This window comes from Gastrolobium bilobum, unplaced genomic scaffold (genome assembly GCF_033153095.1).
Source record: "Gastrolobium bilobum isolate Gb01-03AN ecotype WA unplaced genomic scaffold, APGP_CSIRO_Gbil_v1 utg572277, whole genome shotgun sequence".
Classification (NCBI taxonomy): domain Eukaryota; kingdom Viridiplantae; phylum Streptophyta; class Magnoliopsida; order Fabales; family Fabaceae; genus Gastrolobium; species Gastrolobium bilobum.
Genome location: NW_026895800.1, coordinates 388 through 18,756, shown reverse-complemented (window position 1 = coordinate 18,756; position 18,369 = coordinate 388). Strand labels below are relative to the sequence as shown.

Sequence of the window (18,369 nt, the reverse complement as noted above, 5' to 3'; positions counted from 1 at the left end):
AGAACCCTGAAGACTTGCAATACTTGGATTCAGATACATCCCAAATTAAAATAATAAATGATATGGTTATTAAATTAATATTATAAATAAATTTCAAGTTTGTATTTTGTATTTTTGAATTTTCTGAAATTCGAGAATGGTAAATTTATTATCATTAATTATAGTTGGTGATTAATTTTTTCTTTCCTTTTTTAAGAAAGATTCAAGTATTAGATATAATTTGTAATTTTTGAATTATTTCTTAAAATATTAATCAATCAATAATCAATTGTAACCATTGTGATTAAAAAAAACATATTTTAATTAATTTTTGAAATTTGTTATTGGCTAGGGTGATTAAATTACGAAATCCGTCTCATAAGATTGACATGCCACTTGAAACTTGCACGGATCATACGAGACTGGTTTTGTATAACAGATGAACGTTTGATAGGATTATGCACAATTGCACATCCATTGCAAAAATGTCAAATTTATTTCCATTAATCATAGTTGATGATTAATTTTTTCTTTCCTCTTTTAAGAAAAGTTTAAAGTTTAAAATTTAAGATATTTAAATTCTTACTTAAAAAAAGAAAAAAATCGATAATCAAATCATAAATTTAAAAATATCAATAATCAAATCAAATAAATCAATAGCCAATAATCAATTGTAAACTGTGTATTCTTTTTAAAAAAAATACTAGTTTAATTCACTTTTAGAACCCTAAGTAAACAAATTGCCAACAATGGGAAGATTATTATGACTAATGAGCAGTTGGAAACTATGAGGAAACAAATCGCAGCTTATGCCAACATTTCAGAGCAACTACTTCAGAAGCACAAAACATTTTCAGTAGTCAGTGACTTAGTATATGTCCCTTGGTTATTGATTTATTTGATTTGATTATTGATAATTTTTAAATTTATGATTTGATTATTGATTTATTTCTTTTTTTAATTAAGAATTTAAATATCTTAAATTTTAAATTTTAAAGTTTTCTTAAAAAAGGAAAAAAAAATTAATCATCAACTATAATTAATGTGCATAATCCTATCAAACGTTCATCTGTTATACAAAATCAGTCTCGTATGATCCGTGCAAGTTTCAAGTGGCATGTCAATCTTATGAGACTGATTTCGTAATTTAATCACCCTAGCCAATAACGCATTTCAAAAATTAATTAAAATATGTTTTTTTTTTAAATCGCACTGGTTACAATTGATTATTCATTGATTGATTGATTTGATTATTGATTGATTGATTTTTTAAGAAATAATTCAAATATTAAAAATTATATCTAATACTTGAATCTTTCTTAAAAAAAGGAAAGAAAAATTAACCACCAACTATAAATCTATAATTAATGATAATAAATTTACCATTCTCGAATTTCAAAAAATTTAAAAATACAAAATACAAACTTGAAATTTATTTATAATATTAATTTAAGGAAAAAGTATTTCTCCAGTCACCGGAGACAAAGTTATCTCCAATGAGCTCAAAACGATATCGTTTTGGGTTATAAGATTAAAAAATTATAATTATAAAGACTAATATAACCCTGCAATATATTATAATTACAAAAACACCTTGATTTTCGCCACAAAACGACGTCGTTTTAAGCTCACTGGAGATAACTTTATCTCCAGTAAATGGAGAAATCCTTTACCCTTAATTTTATAACCATATCATTTATTATTTTAATTATTATTTAATAACTATTATTTATAATGCTAGTCGATAATTATACAAAATAAGAAAATAAAATAAAATTTGAGATGAATAATGTGCATGTGCATAATTCTATCTAACACCCATCTCTTATACAAAACCAGTCTGGTATAATTCATGCAAATTTCATCTGTACCTTGTCAATCATATGAGATTGATTTTGGATATAGTCATAGTAAACATAAGGTTTTAAAAGTGAATTAAACTAGTATTTTTTTTTAAAAAGAATACACAGGTTAAAATTGATTATGCACATTATTGATTTATTTGATTTGATTATTGATATTTTTTAAATTTATGATTTGATTATTGATTTATTTCTTTTTTTAAGTAAGAATTTAAAATCTTAAATTTTAAATTTAAACTTTTCTTAAAAAAGGAAAGAAAAAATTAATCATCAACTATAATTAATGGAAATAAATTTGACATTTATTATAAATTAGTATTAAATTTATGTTGTTAAAAAATAACTGATATAGTTGATGATTAATTATTAAAAAATAATTCAAATATTAAAAAATTATATCTAATACTTGAATCTTTCTTAAAGAAAGGAAAGAAAAAATTAAGCACCAACTATAATTAATGATAATAAATTTACCATTCTGGAATTTCAAAAAATTTAAAAATACAAAATACAAACTTGAAATTTATTTATAATATTTATTTAATAACCATATCATTTATTATTTTAATAATTATTATTTATAATACTAATCGATAATTATACGAAATAAGAAAATAAAATAAAATTTGGGATGAATAATGCGCATGTGCATAATTCTATCTAACACGCATCTCTTATACAAAACCAGGCTTGTATGATTCATGCAGATTTCATTTGAACCTTGTCAATCATATGAGATTGATTTTGGATATAGTCATAGTAAACATAAGGTTTTAAAAGTGAATTAAACTAGTATTTTTTTTAAAAAGAATACACAGGTTAAAATTGATTATTGGTTATTGATTTATTTGATTTGATTATTGATATTTTTTAAATTTATGATTTGATTATTGATTTATTTCTTTTTTTAAGTAAGAATTTAAATATCTTAAATTTTAAATTTAAACTTTTCTTAAAAGAGGAAAGAAAAAATTAATCATCAACTATAATTAATGGAAATAAATTTGACATTTGTGCAAGATAATAACCATTAATTTAATACTAATTTATAATAAATGTCAAATTTATTTCCATTAATTATAGTTGATGATTAATTTTTTCTTTCCTTTTTAAAATAAAGTTTAAAATTTAAAATTTAAGATATTTAAATTCTTACTTCAAAAAAGAAATAAATCAATAATTAAATCATAAATTTAAAAAATATCAATAATCAAATCAAATAAATCAATAACCAATAATCAATTGTGACCTGTGTATTCTTTTAAAAAAAAATACTAGTTTAATTCACTTTTAAAATTTGTTATTGGCCTTACGTTTACTATAACTGTATCCGAAATCAATCTCATATGATTGACATGATACAGATGAAATTTGCATGAATCGTACGAGACTACTGATTTTGTATAAGAGATGAAGGTTTGATAGGATTATACACATGCACGTTATTCATCCCAAATTTTATTTTGTTATATTTTATTTTCTTATTTCGTTAAATTATCAATTAGCGTTATAAATAATTATTATTATATAATAATTAAAATAAAAAATATTATTATTTTTAGTTTAAAAAGTTAGTATTAAATTTATTTTGTTAAAAAATAAATAAATTTCAGGCTTGAATTTTGAATTTTGAATTTTTTTAAATTTGAAAATGGTAAATTTAGCATCATTAATTATAATTGACGATTTAGTTTTTCTTTCCTTTTTTTTAAAAAATATTCAAATATTAGATATAATTTGAATTCTTTCCTAAAAGTAGAAATAAATTAATTATCATAACTATATTAATTATTCATTTATAAAATGAATTTAATGCTAATTTTGAAAAAAAGGGCATATACTGAGTCACTGACTACTGTAAACAGCTCCCTGCCTCCATATGCTATATATTTGTTTTGGTCTATAAATGTTAATTTTTCAGACAAACCTTGATTGCTGAATTTTCTATCTCTTCCTCAAGGACAGTCATGCAGCATAGACAGATAGTGAATCTGATGGAATGGCAGAAACAGGTTCAGAATGAGAATGTTGATGCCAACAATGGGAAGGTTACGATGACTGACGAGCAGTTGGAAACTCTAAGTAAACAAATTGCCAACAATGGAAAGATTATTATGACTAATGAGCAGTTGGAAACTCTGAGGAAACAAATCGCAGCTTATGCCAACATTTCAGAGCAACTACTCCAGAAGCACAAAACACTCTCAGTTCAGCGCAATCTTACAGGTCTTTCTTTCATTTTCATTTTGCAACTTCTTCTTCTTTGTAGAAATGCTTAGTTACCACCTTATCATAATTCTCCAATATTTAGTACTCTAGGACGACCTCATTTTGTTCTCCAAAATCATTTCTTTTGTGAAAACTTTTATACATTGAGTTTGTCTGACAATGTATTTATTTGTATTCCTCCTTCAATTTTCTACTTTTAGCCATCAACTTTTAAGTTTGAAAAACGATTAAATGTAAGCCACTGATAAAGTTTGTGGATTCCAATTGAGGAGCACATTTTGTACGTAATGGGTATTCTCTTATCAAAAAAGGACAAAAAAATGAATATAGGAGGAAATAATTACAAAGACAGAGATGACGTAAATGTACCGAAATACTCACTATTCTCGTATTAGCATCGAAAATATTTTGCTTTTTTTCCTTGCATTTTGCTTTGGCTAACTAATACTTTGGCTTATTTTTTTTATTTTTTTCAGTTACAGAGCAGAAACCTAGTGCAGTGGGAAATGTATGCAGTGACCCATTGATGTCAAATACAAAATGTCATGGTGGTCACATACCCAGAAAAATAAAACCTGGTTGATTTTTTCCTTGCATTTTGCTTTGGCTAACTAATATCGTTGGGTTATTTTTTTTATTTTTTTCAGTTACCGAGCAGAAACCTAGTGGAATAGTGGGAGATATATGCAGTGACCCATTAACCCACAAGAGGTGGACTCCAACACTCAAGCAGCTTTAGATTCTTGGGCGAATATTTGAGGAGGGGAAGGGGAAGGGAATTACAAACAAGGAAAAAATCATGGAGATAACTGCTGAACTGAGCCAGCATGGCCAAATATCTGAAAGAAATGTTTATAATTGGTTTCAGAACAAGCGAGCTCGACTGAAAAGAAAACAGCATAGTGTGACAGAGGGTAGCACTGAATCAGAAATAGAGAAGGAGGAATATCAGTCCCAACCTAATGTAACTACAGAACTGAGCCAGCATGGCCAAACATCTGAAAGAAATGTTTATAATTGCTTTCAGAACAAGCGAGCTCGACTAAAAGAAAACAGCATAATTTGACAGAGGGTAGCACTGAAAGAGAAGGAGGAATATCAGTCCCAACCTAATGCAACTACAGGGGATAAACAATTGTGCTTTCAGAACCCTGAAGACTTGCAATACTTGGATTCAGATTCTTACATACCATATTCCATGTTCTGATAAATAATAATTATTAAATAATAATTAAAATAATAAATGATATGGTTATTAAATTAATATTATAAATAAATTTCAAGTTTGTATTTTGTATTTTTGAATTTTCTGAAATTCGAGATCAGATGATTTGTGTCCGGTGTCTGTTTTTGATGAGGTGCCATCAAACACAAGTATGTAAAATCTTCATTAGCTATAATTTTTTATGAGCTCATTTGGTACATCTACATAGTAAAGTTATTTGTTAATGTGTTTTTGAATTTTTACGAGTTACAATTTTTTTTTTTTTCAGGAAGTGACTATCTAGTGGAGAAACCGAAGCACCTGGGAGTTCCAAATTATAACAGAAAGCTGGAGACTACATTTTGGAGGGGTGACATTTATTGAATCATCTAGCTGTAAAGAACCAGGATTGTGGTGGTTGGGCTTGTGCTCATGAGAAATCAAATTGAACCAATGAAAACTTGGTAACTTAAAACTCTTTAATTAGCCATCCTTTTGTGAGTAGCTCTAAAATACCTGGATTCATTTGTCTTGAATATTTTTCTGATTATGTGTTATTGAATTACAGCTTTGATATAATTCTCCTTATATACAAATTGGTGTTTTATGCTGACATGTCATAGTTTAATGTCAAGGTGTACGTTAACCTTGAATAAATTTGAGGCATTCAAGTTTTGTTCCGAGGTATACGTCTAGTGATTCTTAAAATTTGTGTGATGATAAAGTTAAAGACATACATAAAGTGTTAGTGAAAATCCATAAAGGGGTGACTGGCGAGAAAATAACAAAAATTTGGGTATAATCAAATCGCCATATTACCATACTAAATCCATACAAAAGAAGAGAATGTGTTGGTTTAGTATTGCAGTCACCTCTATGAAACTTTGCGGGACAAGATTGATTTTAGAGCAGTCTATGAAGCAATGGCTTTACTAAAGATATCCCGTACAATAAATATATCTCATTTGGTATAAGGTAATATTGTTTTTATAATATTATATTAATTTAAGATATTAATTAATAATATTTATATTTTAGAACCATTGACTTGTGAATAGGATATGCGGACTTTAATTAATCAAATACGGACCGGTTAGTGTGGATTTGGATGGGCAAACCCATTGGAGTTTACTTATACGCACATTATATGCACAACTTTTTTTTGTTTGTTTTGGTAAATACGCACAACTTTATAAGGGTGGTGGTTTTCAATCACATAGAAATTTAAAGGTTATTACATTAAGTTAATGGAGTCGATAATTTCGTATACTCGATGTTATGAATTCCAAACGAATTATCCCTTTAACAATCTCTAAACATGTATACTTTTTGGGTATTCTAAATTAATAATGAACTATGGAATTAAGGATTAATTTCAATAAGTCACCTACTAAGAATTCTATAAAAATTTTAATACTTGACACATACCCCGGGCAAGTTTTTGTAAGGTTAACCCTCAGAATAATTATTCTTAGGTTTAAAGTTCAAAAAAAATATTTGTTAAAACACTCCTTTCATCATAAACTCTAAAATAAAGTATAATTTTGACTTCAACTACTATTTTTTTAATATATTTATTGAATCATCAATTATTCAACTAATCAAGTTCAAGCACAACATTTGTCATAACCCTAATCTATTTTAGGCTAATAGTACTTACAATTAAAGTTATTGTAATTTATGAGAGTTGACGAGATTCGTCATTATATTGTATTTACGGAAATAAATTAAAAACCACATATTCCTCTTATTACCCTTTTCAATTTGATGTAATATTTGGCGCCAATCCCATGGTAACATCCACCATATCATAAAGTATCAAAGACAGAATAACAACGGAACACCGTATTCATCATGATGCTATTAGTGTTAATAACTATGTTGCCTGTAACTTTATGACACCATATAAATTATAAATATTGAATAGCACGATACAAACAAGACAATGAGTATACGTTATATTGGGAGATAATTATGTAGGAAATTGTTTCCCTCAACTCGATGTGGAAGCGTTTGCAAGTTAGAGTTAAGAGCTCGGCAATGTCTGCTTGAGTCATCAGGTCGTCTTGCGCAGCGAAATATTTTTTTTTTGCAGAAGAGAGAGATAGAGAAGAATACAATCAAATTGTTTAATGTGAGAAAACTTTCTTCAATATGAAGAAGTAAAAACCCACTGACACTAGTCCAGAATCAAACTTTCACTATGAATAATGGGTTACAATTAATCAAACTTCACCAAAAAATGGTGGTACACTCAAACTTTCCTAAGGAGATCTAACACTCAAGCTTTTCCCTAGAGGTGCTCACAAATTTTAAGCTCTAAGCTTTTCTTCAAGTCTTTAACCCCTCACTCTCACACACCACAAACTTATATAGAGGAGGAAGAGAAATTCTAAAAGTAATTATGGAACATAGGGAGACAAGGGTACAACCTTGAGCAACTCAAAGGTGTGCTCTTGAGTCTTGTGCAGCATTAAAAGAAGGAATAACTTCCAACAAATCACCTCCTTCTGACTTCAATGTGTTGGCATTAGCAGCAACCCGACACTGTTACAGCAGTCTTCGAATTTCTTGCTGGTACCGGTTTAGTCATCATGTTGAACCAATTCAGGTCGGTGTGCACCTTGACGAGTTCGAGTTGTCCACCATCCACCACATCCTGGATCTAGTGATACCTCACATCAATATGTTTAGTGAGGAAGTGATAGGTCGAGTTCTTCGCTAGATGAATAGAGCTTTGATTGTCACATTTCAGCTCGTGCTTGTCTTGATTATGACCGAGTTCAGAGAGAAACTTCTTCATCCATAATAATTCCTTACAAGCCTCAGTGCTATGTATTCGGCCTCGCTTGTTGAAAGTGCCACACATTTCTTTAGTTTTGATTGCCAGGAGACAACTCTTCCTGTAAATGTCATCAAATAACCAGTAGTCGACTTCCTAGAGTCGGCATTTTCCCCTAAGTCAGCATCCATAAAGCCCACTAGCTCGACCTTACCTTCTCCAAAGCGGAGGCATAAACTTTTTGTTCCTCTGAGATACTTGAAGATCCACTTCACTGCTTTTCAGTGTTCTTTGTCGGGGTTGGGCAGATATCGGCTCACAATTCCAATTGCATACGCCAAGTTGGGTTTCGTAAAAACCATTGCATACATCAATCTTTATGTGGATTAGTATGGGATCTTTAGCATCTCGTCTTTTTCTTCATCAGATCTGGGGCACTGCTTCTGGCTCAGCTTTATGTGTCCGGACAAGGGGGTGCTCACTATTTTGACTTTGTCCATGCTAAATCTTTTCAGGATCTTCTCTATGTATTTTTATTGACTTAGCCACAGTAGCTTTCTATGTCGGTCTCTAACAATTTTGATTCCAAGTATTTGCTTTGCAAGGCTGAGGTCCTTCATCGCGAAGGATGAGCTCAACGCCTTCTTCAGGGTGGCTATTCTCTATTGTTTTGTCCTACAATAAGCATATTGTCAATGTATAAAAGAAAAATTAAAAAATCTCCAACTTCATACCTCTTGACAAACACGCAATGGTCGGCTTTAGTCTTCACAAACCTGTGATCGGTCATAAAAGATTCAAATTTCTTGTACCAATGCTGAGGTGCTTGTTTAAAGCCATATAGGCTCTTATTCAAACGACAGACCAAGTCTTCTTTTCCTGGAGCTTGAAACCCTTCAGGTTGCTCCATATAAATTTCCTCTTCAAGGTCGCCGTGAAGGAATGTCGTCTTCACACCCATCTGTTATACTTCGAGGTCCATTGATGCCACCATGGCTAACATGGTTTGGATCGAAGTCATTTTCACAACAAAAGAGAAAATCTCCTCAAAACCAACTCCTTTCTTTTGATTGCAGCCTTTCACCATAATCCTGGCCTTGTATCCCGGCTTCTGGCTGTTTTCCTCATGCTTAATTTTGTAAACCCACTTGTTCTTCAGAGCTCGTCTTCCTTGAGGTAGCTTGGTCAACTCACAATTCTGATTTTCATCCAAGGACTTTATCTCATCCTACATTGCCTTCTCCCATTCAATCTTGTTTGAGCTCGTCATGGCTTCATCATAACCTTGTGGTTCACTGTTGCGGATCTAGCAAGTGTACTAGTCGAACAAAATAAAATGATGAGTAAAGATCGTTCCCACGAGGATTTGTGTCAAGCACCGACTAACCATATATACTTGAGTTGAATCAAACAAAAGTTCATAGATTGCATAGATTTCTTGTCACCAGAAACTACACTGAATTGAATTAAAACTTGATAAATAAATAAAATGTAAATTATAATGTAAACAAGTAGTCAGATGTCAATTTCCCTCAACAATAAACTCATGTAAAAATCGATCATATGATGAATTCTCTTTCATGTGATGTTAATCAACCTTTTACTTATCATCAAGATGTAATCCCTTACTACCCTGATAGATACATTAATCAGAAACCCCAATCCCTTGGTGATTTCTTTCTTAATACATGCATTAAACACTAAGGTCTTAAGATTACATCAGAATTCTAGCATCAATCCCTTGAATACTAGAATCCTAATGATGAAATTGCCAGATATAGGAGTAGTGTAAACATTCCTGTTCTACACTACTCCCTTAGTAGAAAGACTGGTTTTGTATAAGAGATAGGTGTTAGATTGAATTATGCACATGCACATTATTCATCCCAAATTTTATTTTATTTTCTTATTTCGTATAATTATCGATTAGCATTATAAATAATAATTATTAAATAATAATTAAAATAATAAATGATATGGTTATTAAATTAATATTATAAATAAATTTCAAGTTTGTATTTTGTATTTTTGAATTTTCTGAAATTCGAGAATGGTAAATTTATTATCATTAATTATAGTTGGTGATTAAATTTTTCTTTCCTTTTTTAAGAAAGATTCAAGTATTAGATATAATTTGTAATTTTTGAATTATTTCTTAAAATATTAATCAATCAATAATCAATTGTAACCATTGTGATTAAAAAAAACATATTTTAATTAATTTTTGAAATTTGTTATTGGCTAGGGTGATTAAATTACGAAATCCGTCTCATAAGATTGACATGCCACTTGAAACTTGCACGGATCATACGAGACTGATTTTGTATAACAGATGAACGTTTGATAGGATTATGCACAATTGCACATCCATTGCAAAAATGTCAAATTTATTTCCATTAATCATAGTTGATGATTAATTTTTTCTTTCCTCTTTTAAGAAAAGTTTAAAGTTTAAAATTTAAGATATTTAAATTCTTACTTAAAAAAAGAAAAAAATCGATAATCAAATCATAAATTTAAAAATATCAATAATCAAATAAAATAAATCAATAGCCAATAATCAATTGTAAATTGTGTATTCTTTTTAAAAAAAATACTAGTTTAATTCACTTTTAAAACCCTAAGTAAACAAATTGCCAACAATGGGAAGATTATTATGACTAATGAGCAGTTGGAAACTCTGAGGAAACAAATCGCAGCTTATGCCAACATTTCAGAGCAACTACTTCAGAAGCACAAAACATTTTCAGTAGTCAGTGACTTAGTATATGTCCCTTTTTTCAAACTTAGCATTAAATTCATTTTATAAAATATTAATTAATATAGTTATGATAATTAATTTATTTCTATTTTTAGGAAAGAATTCAAATATTTCAAATTATATCTAATATTTGAATATCTTTAAAAAAAAGGAAAGAAAAACTAAATCGTCAACTATAATTAACGATGCTAAATTTACCATTTTCAAATTTTAAAAAATTCAAAATTCAAAATTCAAGCCTGAAATTTATTTATTTTTTTACAAAATAAATTTAATACAAACTTTTTAAATTAAAAAAATAATATTTTTTATTTTAAATATTACATAATAATAATTATTTATAACGCTAATTGATAATTTAACGAAATAAGAAAATAAAATTTGGGATGGATAACGTGCATGTGTATAATCCTATCAAACGTTCATCTCTTATACAAAATCAGTCTCGTACGATTCATGCAAATTTCATCTGTACCATGTCAATCATATGAGACTGATTTTGGATATAGTCATAGTAAACATAAGGTTTTAAAAGTGAATTAAACTAGTATTTTTTTTAAAAGAATACATAGGTTACAATTGATTATTGGTTATTGATTTATTTGATTTGATTATTGATATTTTTTAAATTTGAGATTTGATTATTGATTTATTTCTTTTTTTAATTAAGAATTAAATATCTTAAATTTTAAATTTTAAAGTTTTCTTAAAAAAGGAAAAAAAATTAATCATCAACTATAATTAATGTGCATAATCCTATCAAACGTTCATCTGTTATACAAAATCAGTCTCGTATGATCCGTGCAAGTTTCAAGTGGCATGTCAATCTTATGAGACTGATTTCGTAATTTAATCACCCTAGCCAATAACGCATTTCAAAAATTAATTAAAATATGTTTTTTTTAAATCGCACCGGTTACAATTGATTATTCATTGATTTATTGATTTGGTTATTGATTGATTGATTTTTTAAGAAATAATTCAAATATTAAAAATTATATCTAATACTTGAATCTTTCTTAAAAAAAGGAAAGAAAAAATTACGCACCAACTATAATTAATGATAATAAATTTACCATTCTCGAATTTCAAAAAATTTAAAAATACAAAATACAAACTTGAAATTTATTTATAATATTAATTTAAGGAAAAAGTATTTCTCCAGTCACCGGAGACAAAGTTATCTCCAGTGAGCTCAAAACGATATCGTTTTGGGTTATAAGATTAAAAATTTATAATTATAAAGACTAATATAACCCTGCAATATATTATAATTACAAAAACACCTTGATTTTCGCCACAAAACGACGTCGTTTTAAGCTCACTGGAGATAACTTTATCTCCAGTAACTGGAAAAATCCTTTACCCTTAATTTAATAACCATATCATTTATTATTTTAATTATTATTTAATAACTATTACTTATAATGCTAATCGATAATTATACGAAATAAGAAAATAAAATAAAATTTGGGATGAATAATGTGCATGTGCATAATTCTATCTAACACCCATCTCTTATACAAAACCAGTCTGGTATGATTCATGCAAATTTCATCTGTACCATGTCAATCATATGAGATTGATTTCGGATATAGTCATAGTAAACATAAGGTTTTAAAAGTGAATTAAACTAGTATTTTTTTAAAAAAAGAATACACAGGTTACAATTGATTATTGGTTATTGATTTATTTGATTTGATTATTGATATTTTTTAAATTTATGATTTGATTATTGATTTATTTCTTTTTTTAAGTAAGAATTTAAATATCTTAAATTTTAAAATTTAAACTTTTCTTAAAAAAGGAAAGAAAAAATTAATCATCAACTATAATTAATGGAAATAAATTTGCCATTTTTGCAATGGATGTGCAATTGTGCATAATCCTATCAAACGTTCATCTGTTACACAAAATCATTCTCGTATGATTTGTGCAAGTTTCATGTGGCATGTCAATTTTATGAGACAGATTTCATAATTTAATCACCCTAGCCAATAACAAATTTCAAAAATTAATTAAAATATGTTTTTTTTAAATCACACTGGTTACAATTGATTATTGATTGATTGATTTTTTAAGAAATAATTCAAATATTAAAAATTATATCTAATACTTGAATCTTTCTTAAAAAAGGAAAGAAAAAATTAATCACCAACTATAATTAATGATAATAAATTTACCATTCCCGAATTTCAAAAAATTTAAAAAACAAAATACAAACTTGAAATTTATTTATAATATTAATTTAATAACCATATCATTTATTATTTTAATTATTATTTAATAATTATTATTTATAATGCTAATCGATAATTCTACGAAATAAGAAAATAAAATAAAATTTGGGATGAATAATGTGCATGTGCATAATTCTATCTAACACCCATCTCTTATACAAAACCAGTCTTGTATGATTCATGCAAATTTCATCTCTGTCATGCTAATCAAACAAGACTGATATTGTGATTTAGTCACCCTATACAAAAGGTGAATAATAAATTTCAAAAGTAAATTAAAGTATTTTTTTTTAAATGCATTGGTTATAGTTTATTATGGATTATTGATTTTTTTTAAAATTTAGATTTGATTTTTGATTTATTTATATTTTTAAGAAAGAATTCAAATATTTTAAATTATATCAAATGTTTGAATAGGAAAGAAAAAAATTAACCATCAATTATAATTAATCATAATGAATTTAACATTTCAAATTTTAAAAAAAATTCAAAAATCACGCCTTAAATTTATTATAATATCAGTTATTTTTTAACAAGATAAATTTAATACTAATTTATAATAATAATAAATTAGTGTCCCAAATTTGGTGTCCCAAATTTATTATAATATCAATTATCAATTATTTTTTGAATCACAGGTGGTGTCCCAAATTAAAAATGGTGTCCCAAGAACACGCACTGTTAAATTGAAATTTTAATAATTAATAATAACAAAATTATGACTTTAAGAGAATTATTCCATAATCATGACAACCTAAGTGACCACTAGTATAAAAATACATAAAAATGGTAGTTTGGACCAAATGAGCTCATAAAAAATTATAGCTATTGAAGATTTTACATACTTGTGTTTGATGGCACCTCATAAACACAAATCATCTCACCAGAACATGGGATATGGTATGTAAGAATCTGAATCCAAGTACTGCAAGTCTTCAGGGTTCTGAAAGCACAATTGTTTATCCCATGTAGTTACATTAGGTTGGGACTGATATTCCTCCTTCTCTATTTCTGATTCAGTGCTACCCTCTGTCAGGTTATGCTGTTTTCTTTTCTTTTCAGTCGAGCTCGCTTGTTCTGAAACCAATTATAAACATTTCTTTCAGATATTTGGCCATGCTGGCTCAGTTCAGCAGTTATCTCCTTGATTTTCTCCTTGTTTGTAAATCCCTTCCCCTTCCCCTCCTCAAATATTCGCCCAATCCAACTGCTCATAAGGTCCGTATGCTATGTATTTGTTTTGGTCTATAAATGTTCGTTTTTTTTTTCATCATTTTTCTTTCCTTTGCCTGTGTTAATTTTTCAGACAAATCTTGATTGCTGAATTTTCTATCTCTTCCACAAGGACAGACATGCAGCATAGACAGATAGTGAATCTGATGGAATGGCAGAAACAGGTTCAGAATGAGAATGTTGATGCCAACAATGGGAAGGTTATAATGACTGACGAGCAGTTGGAAACTCTAAGTAAACAAATTGCCAACAATGGGAAGATTATTATGACTAATGAGCAGTTGGAAACTCTGAGGAAACAAATCGCAGCTTATGCCAACATTTCAGAGCAACTACTTCAGAAGCACAAAACACTCTCAGTTCAGTGCAATCTTTCAGGTCTTTCTTTCATTTTCATTTTGCATATTCTTCTTCTTCTTTGTGGAAATGCTTAGTTACCACCTTATCGTAATTGCCCAATATTTATTGCTCTAAGACGCCTCATTTTGCTCTCCAAAATCATTTCTTTTGTGAAAACTTTTATACATTGAGTATGTCTGTCAATGTATTTATTTGTATTCCTCCTTCAATTTTCTACTTTTAGCCATCAACTTTTAAGTTTGAAAAACGATTAAATGTAAGCCACTGATAAAGTTTGTGGATTCCAATTGAGGAGTACAAATTGTACGTAATGGGTATTCTCTTATCAAAAAAGGACAAAAAATGAATATAGGAGGAAATAATCACAAAGACAGAGATGATGTAAATGTATTTACTTTTCTTTTTTAGTATTTAGTAAAGTATGTACCGAAATACTCACTATTCTCGTATTAGCATTGAAAATATTTTGCTTTTTTTCCTTGCATTTTGCTTTGGCTAACTAATACTTTGGCTTATTCATTTTAATCGTGTACTCAGAAGTGTAGTGGGAAATGTATGCAGTGACCCATTGATGTCAAATACAAAATGTCATGGTGGTCACAGACCCAGAAAAATAAAACCTGGTTGATTTTTTCCTTGCATTTTGCTTTGGCTAACTAATACGTTGGGTTATTTTTTTATTTTTTTCAGTTACCGAGCAGAAACCTAGTGGAATAGTGGGAGATATATGCAGTGACCCATTAACCCACAAGAGGTGGACTCCGACACTCAAGCAGCTTCAGATTCTTGGGCGAATATTTGAGGAGGGGAAGGGGAAGGGAATTACAAACAAGGAAAAAATCATGGAGATAACTGCTGAACTGAGCCAGCATGGCCAAATATCTGAAAGAAATGTTTATAATTGGTTTCAGAACAAGCGAGCTCGACTGAAAAGAAAACAGCATAATGTGACAGAGGGTAGCACTGAATCAGAAATAGAGAAGGAGGAATATCAGTCCCAACCTAATGTAACTACAGAACTGAGCCAGCATGGCCAAACATCTGAAAGAAATGTTTATAATTGCTTTCAGAACAAGCGAGCTCGACTAAAAGAAAACAGCATAATTTGACAGAGGGTAGCACTGAAAGAGAAGGAGGAATATCAGTCCCAACCTAATGCAACTACAGGGGATAAACAATTGTGCTTTCAGAACCCTGAAGACTTGCAATACTTGGATTCAGATTCTTACATCCCAAATTTTATTTTATTTTCTTATTTCGTATAATTATCGATTAGCATTATAAATAATAATTATTAAATAATAATTAAAATAATAAATGATATGGTTATTAAATTAATATTATAAATAAATTTCAAGTTTGTATTTTGTATTTTTGAATTTTCTGAAATTCGAGAATGGTAAATTTATTATCATTAATTATAGTTGGTGATTAAATTTTTCTTTCCTTTTTTAAGAAAGATTCAAGTATTAGATATAATTTGTAATTTTTGAATTATTTCTTAAAATATTAATCAATCAATAATCAATTGTAACCATTGTGATTAAAAAAAACATATTTTAATTAATTTTTGAAATTTGTTATTGGCTAGGGTGATTAAATTACGAAATCCGTCTCATAAGATTGACATGCCACTTGAAACTTGCACGGATCATACGAGACTGGTTTTGTATAACAGATGAACGTTTGATAGGATTATGCACAATTGCACATCCATTGCAAAAATGTCAAATTTATTTCCATTAATCATAGTTGATGATTAATTTTTTCTTTCCTCTTTTAAGAAAAGTTTAAAGTTTAAAATTTAAGATATTTAAATTCTTACTTAAAAAAAGAAAAAAATCGATAATCAAATCATAAATTTAAAAATATCAATAATCAAATCAAATAAATCAATAGCCAATAATCAATTGTAAACTGTGTATTCTTTTTTAAAAAAATACTAGTTTAATTCACTTTTAGAACCCTAAGTAAACAAATTGCCAACAATGGGAAGATTATTATGACTAATGAGCAGTTGGAAACTCTGAGGAAACAAATCGCAGCTTATGCCAACATTTCAGAGCAACTACTTCAGAAGCACAAAACATTTTCAGTAGTCAGTGACTTAGTATATGTCCCTTTTTTCAAACTTAGCATTAAATTCATTTTATAAAATATTAATTAATATAGTTATGATAATTAATTTATTTCTATTTTTAGGAAAGAATTCAAATATTTCAAATTATATCTAATATTTGAATATCTTTAAAAAAAAGGAAAGAAAAACTAAATCGTCAACTATAATTAACGATGCTAAATTTACCATTTTCAAATTTTAAAAAATTCAAAATTCAAAATTCAAGCCTGAAATTTATTTATTTTTTTACAAAATAAATTTAATACAAACTTTTTAAATTAAAAAAAATAATATTTTTTATTTTAAATATTACATAATAATAATTATTTATAACGCTAATTGATAATTTAACGAAATAAGAAAATAAAATTTGGGATGGATAACGTGCATGTGTATAATCCTATCAAACGTTCATCTCTTATACAAAATCAGTCTCGTACGATTCATGCAAATTTCATCTGTACCATGTCAATCATATGAGACTGATTTTGGATATAGTCATAGTAAACATAAGGTTTTAAAAGTGAATTAAACTAGTATTTTTTTTAAAAGAATACATAGGTTACAATTGATTATTGGTTATTGATTTATTTGATTTGATTATTGATATTTTTTAAATTTGAGATTTGATTATTGATTTATTTCTTTTTTTAATTAAGAATTAAATATCTTAAATTTTAAATTTTAAAGTTTTCTTAAAAAAGGAAAAAAAATTAATCATCAACTATAATTAATGTGCATAATCCTATCAAACGTTCATCTGTTATACAAAATCAGTCTCGTATGATCCGTGCAAGTTTCAAGTGGCATGTCAATCTTATGAGACTGATTTCGTAATTTAATCACCCTAGCCAATAACGCATTTCAAAAATTAATTAAAATATGTTTTTTTTAAATCGCACCGGTTACAATTGATTATTCATTGATTTGGTTATTGATTGATTGATTTTTTAAGAAATAATTCAAATATTAAAAATTATATCTAATACTTGAATCTTTCTTAAAAAAAGGAAAGAAAAAATTACGCACCAACTATAATTAATGATAATAAATTTACCATTCTCGAATTTCAAAAAATTTAAAAATACAAAATACAAACTTGAAATTTATTTATAATATTAATTTAAGGAAAAAGTATTTCTCCAGTCACCGGAGACAAAGTTATCTCCAGTGAGCTCAAAACGATATCGTTTTGGGTTATAAGATTAAAAATTTATAATTATAAAACTAATATAACCCTGCAATATATTATAATTACAAAAACACCTTGATTTTCGCCACAAAACGACGTCGTTTTAAGCTCACTGGAGATAACTTTATCTCCAGTAACTGGAAAAATCCTTTACCCTTAATTTAATAACCATATCATTTATTATTTTAATTATTATTTAATAACTATTATTTATAATGCTAGTCGATAATTATACAAAATAAGAAAATAAAATAAAATTTGAGATGAATAATGTGCATGTGCATAATTCTATCTAACACCTATCTCTTATACAAAACCAGTCTGGTATAATTCATGCAAATTTCATCTGTACCTTGTCAATCATATGAGATTGATTTTGGATATAGTCATAGTAAACATAAGGTTTTA

The 18,369-nt window shown here is 27.9% G+C and overlaps 1 protein-coding gene and 1 pseudogene across 1 annotated transcript; both read left to right on the top strand.

Moving 5' to 3' along the window:
• The first annotated feature begins 3,808 nt into the window (after positions 1–3,808).
• Positions 3,809–5,658, top strand: LOC133296068 (WUSCHEL-related homeobox 13-like; annotated as a pseudogene).
• An 8,751-nt stretch (positions 5,659–14,409) lies between these two features.
• Positions 14,410–15,759, top strand: LOC133296070 (WUSCHEL-related homeobox 13-like). The gene is made up of 2 exons (XM_061495022.1): positions 14,410–14,668; positions 15,359–15,759. The coding sequence occupies exons 1-2, from the start codon at positions 14,410–14,412 to the stop codon at positions 15,757–15,759; spliced, it is 660 nt and encodes a 219-aa protein (XP_061351006.1).
• The last annotated feature ends 2,610 nt before the right edge of the window (positions 15,760–18,369 follow it).

Coding starts and splice junctions, on each gene's coding strand:
- LOC133296070 (XM_061495022.1), top strand. CDS start 14,410: ATGCAGCATAGACAGATAGTGAATCTGATGGAATGGCAGAAACAGGTT. Junction 14,669..15,358: donor AGTTCAGTGCAATCTTTCAG/GTCTTTCTTTCA, acceptor AGCAGAAACCTA/GTGGAATAGTGGGAGATATA.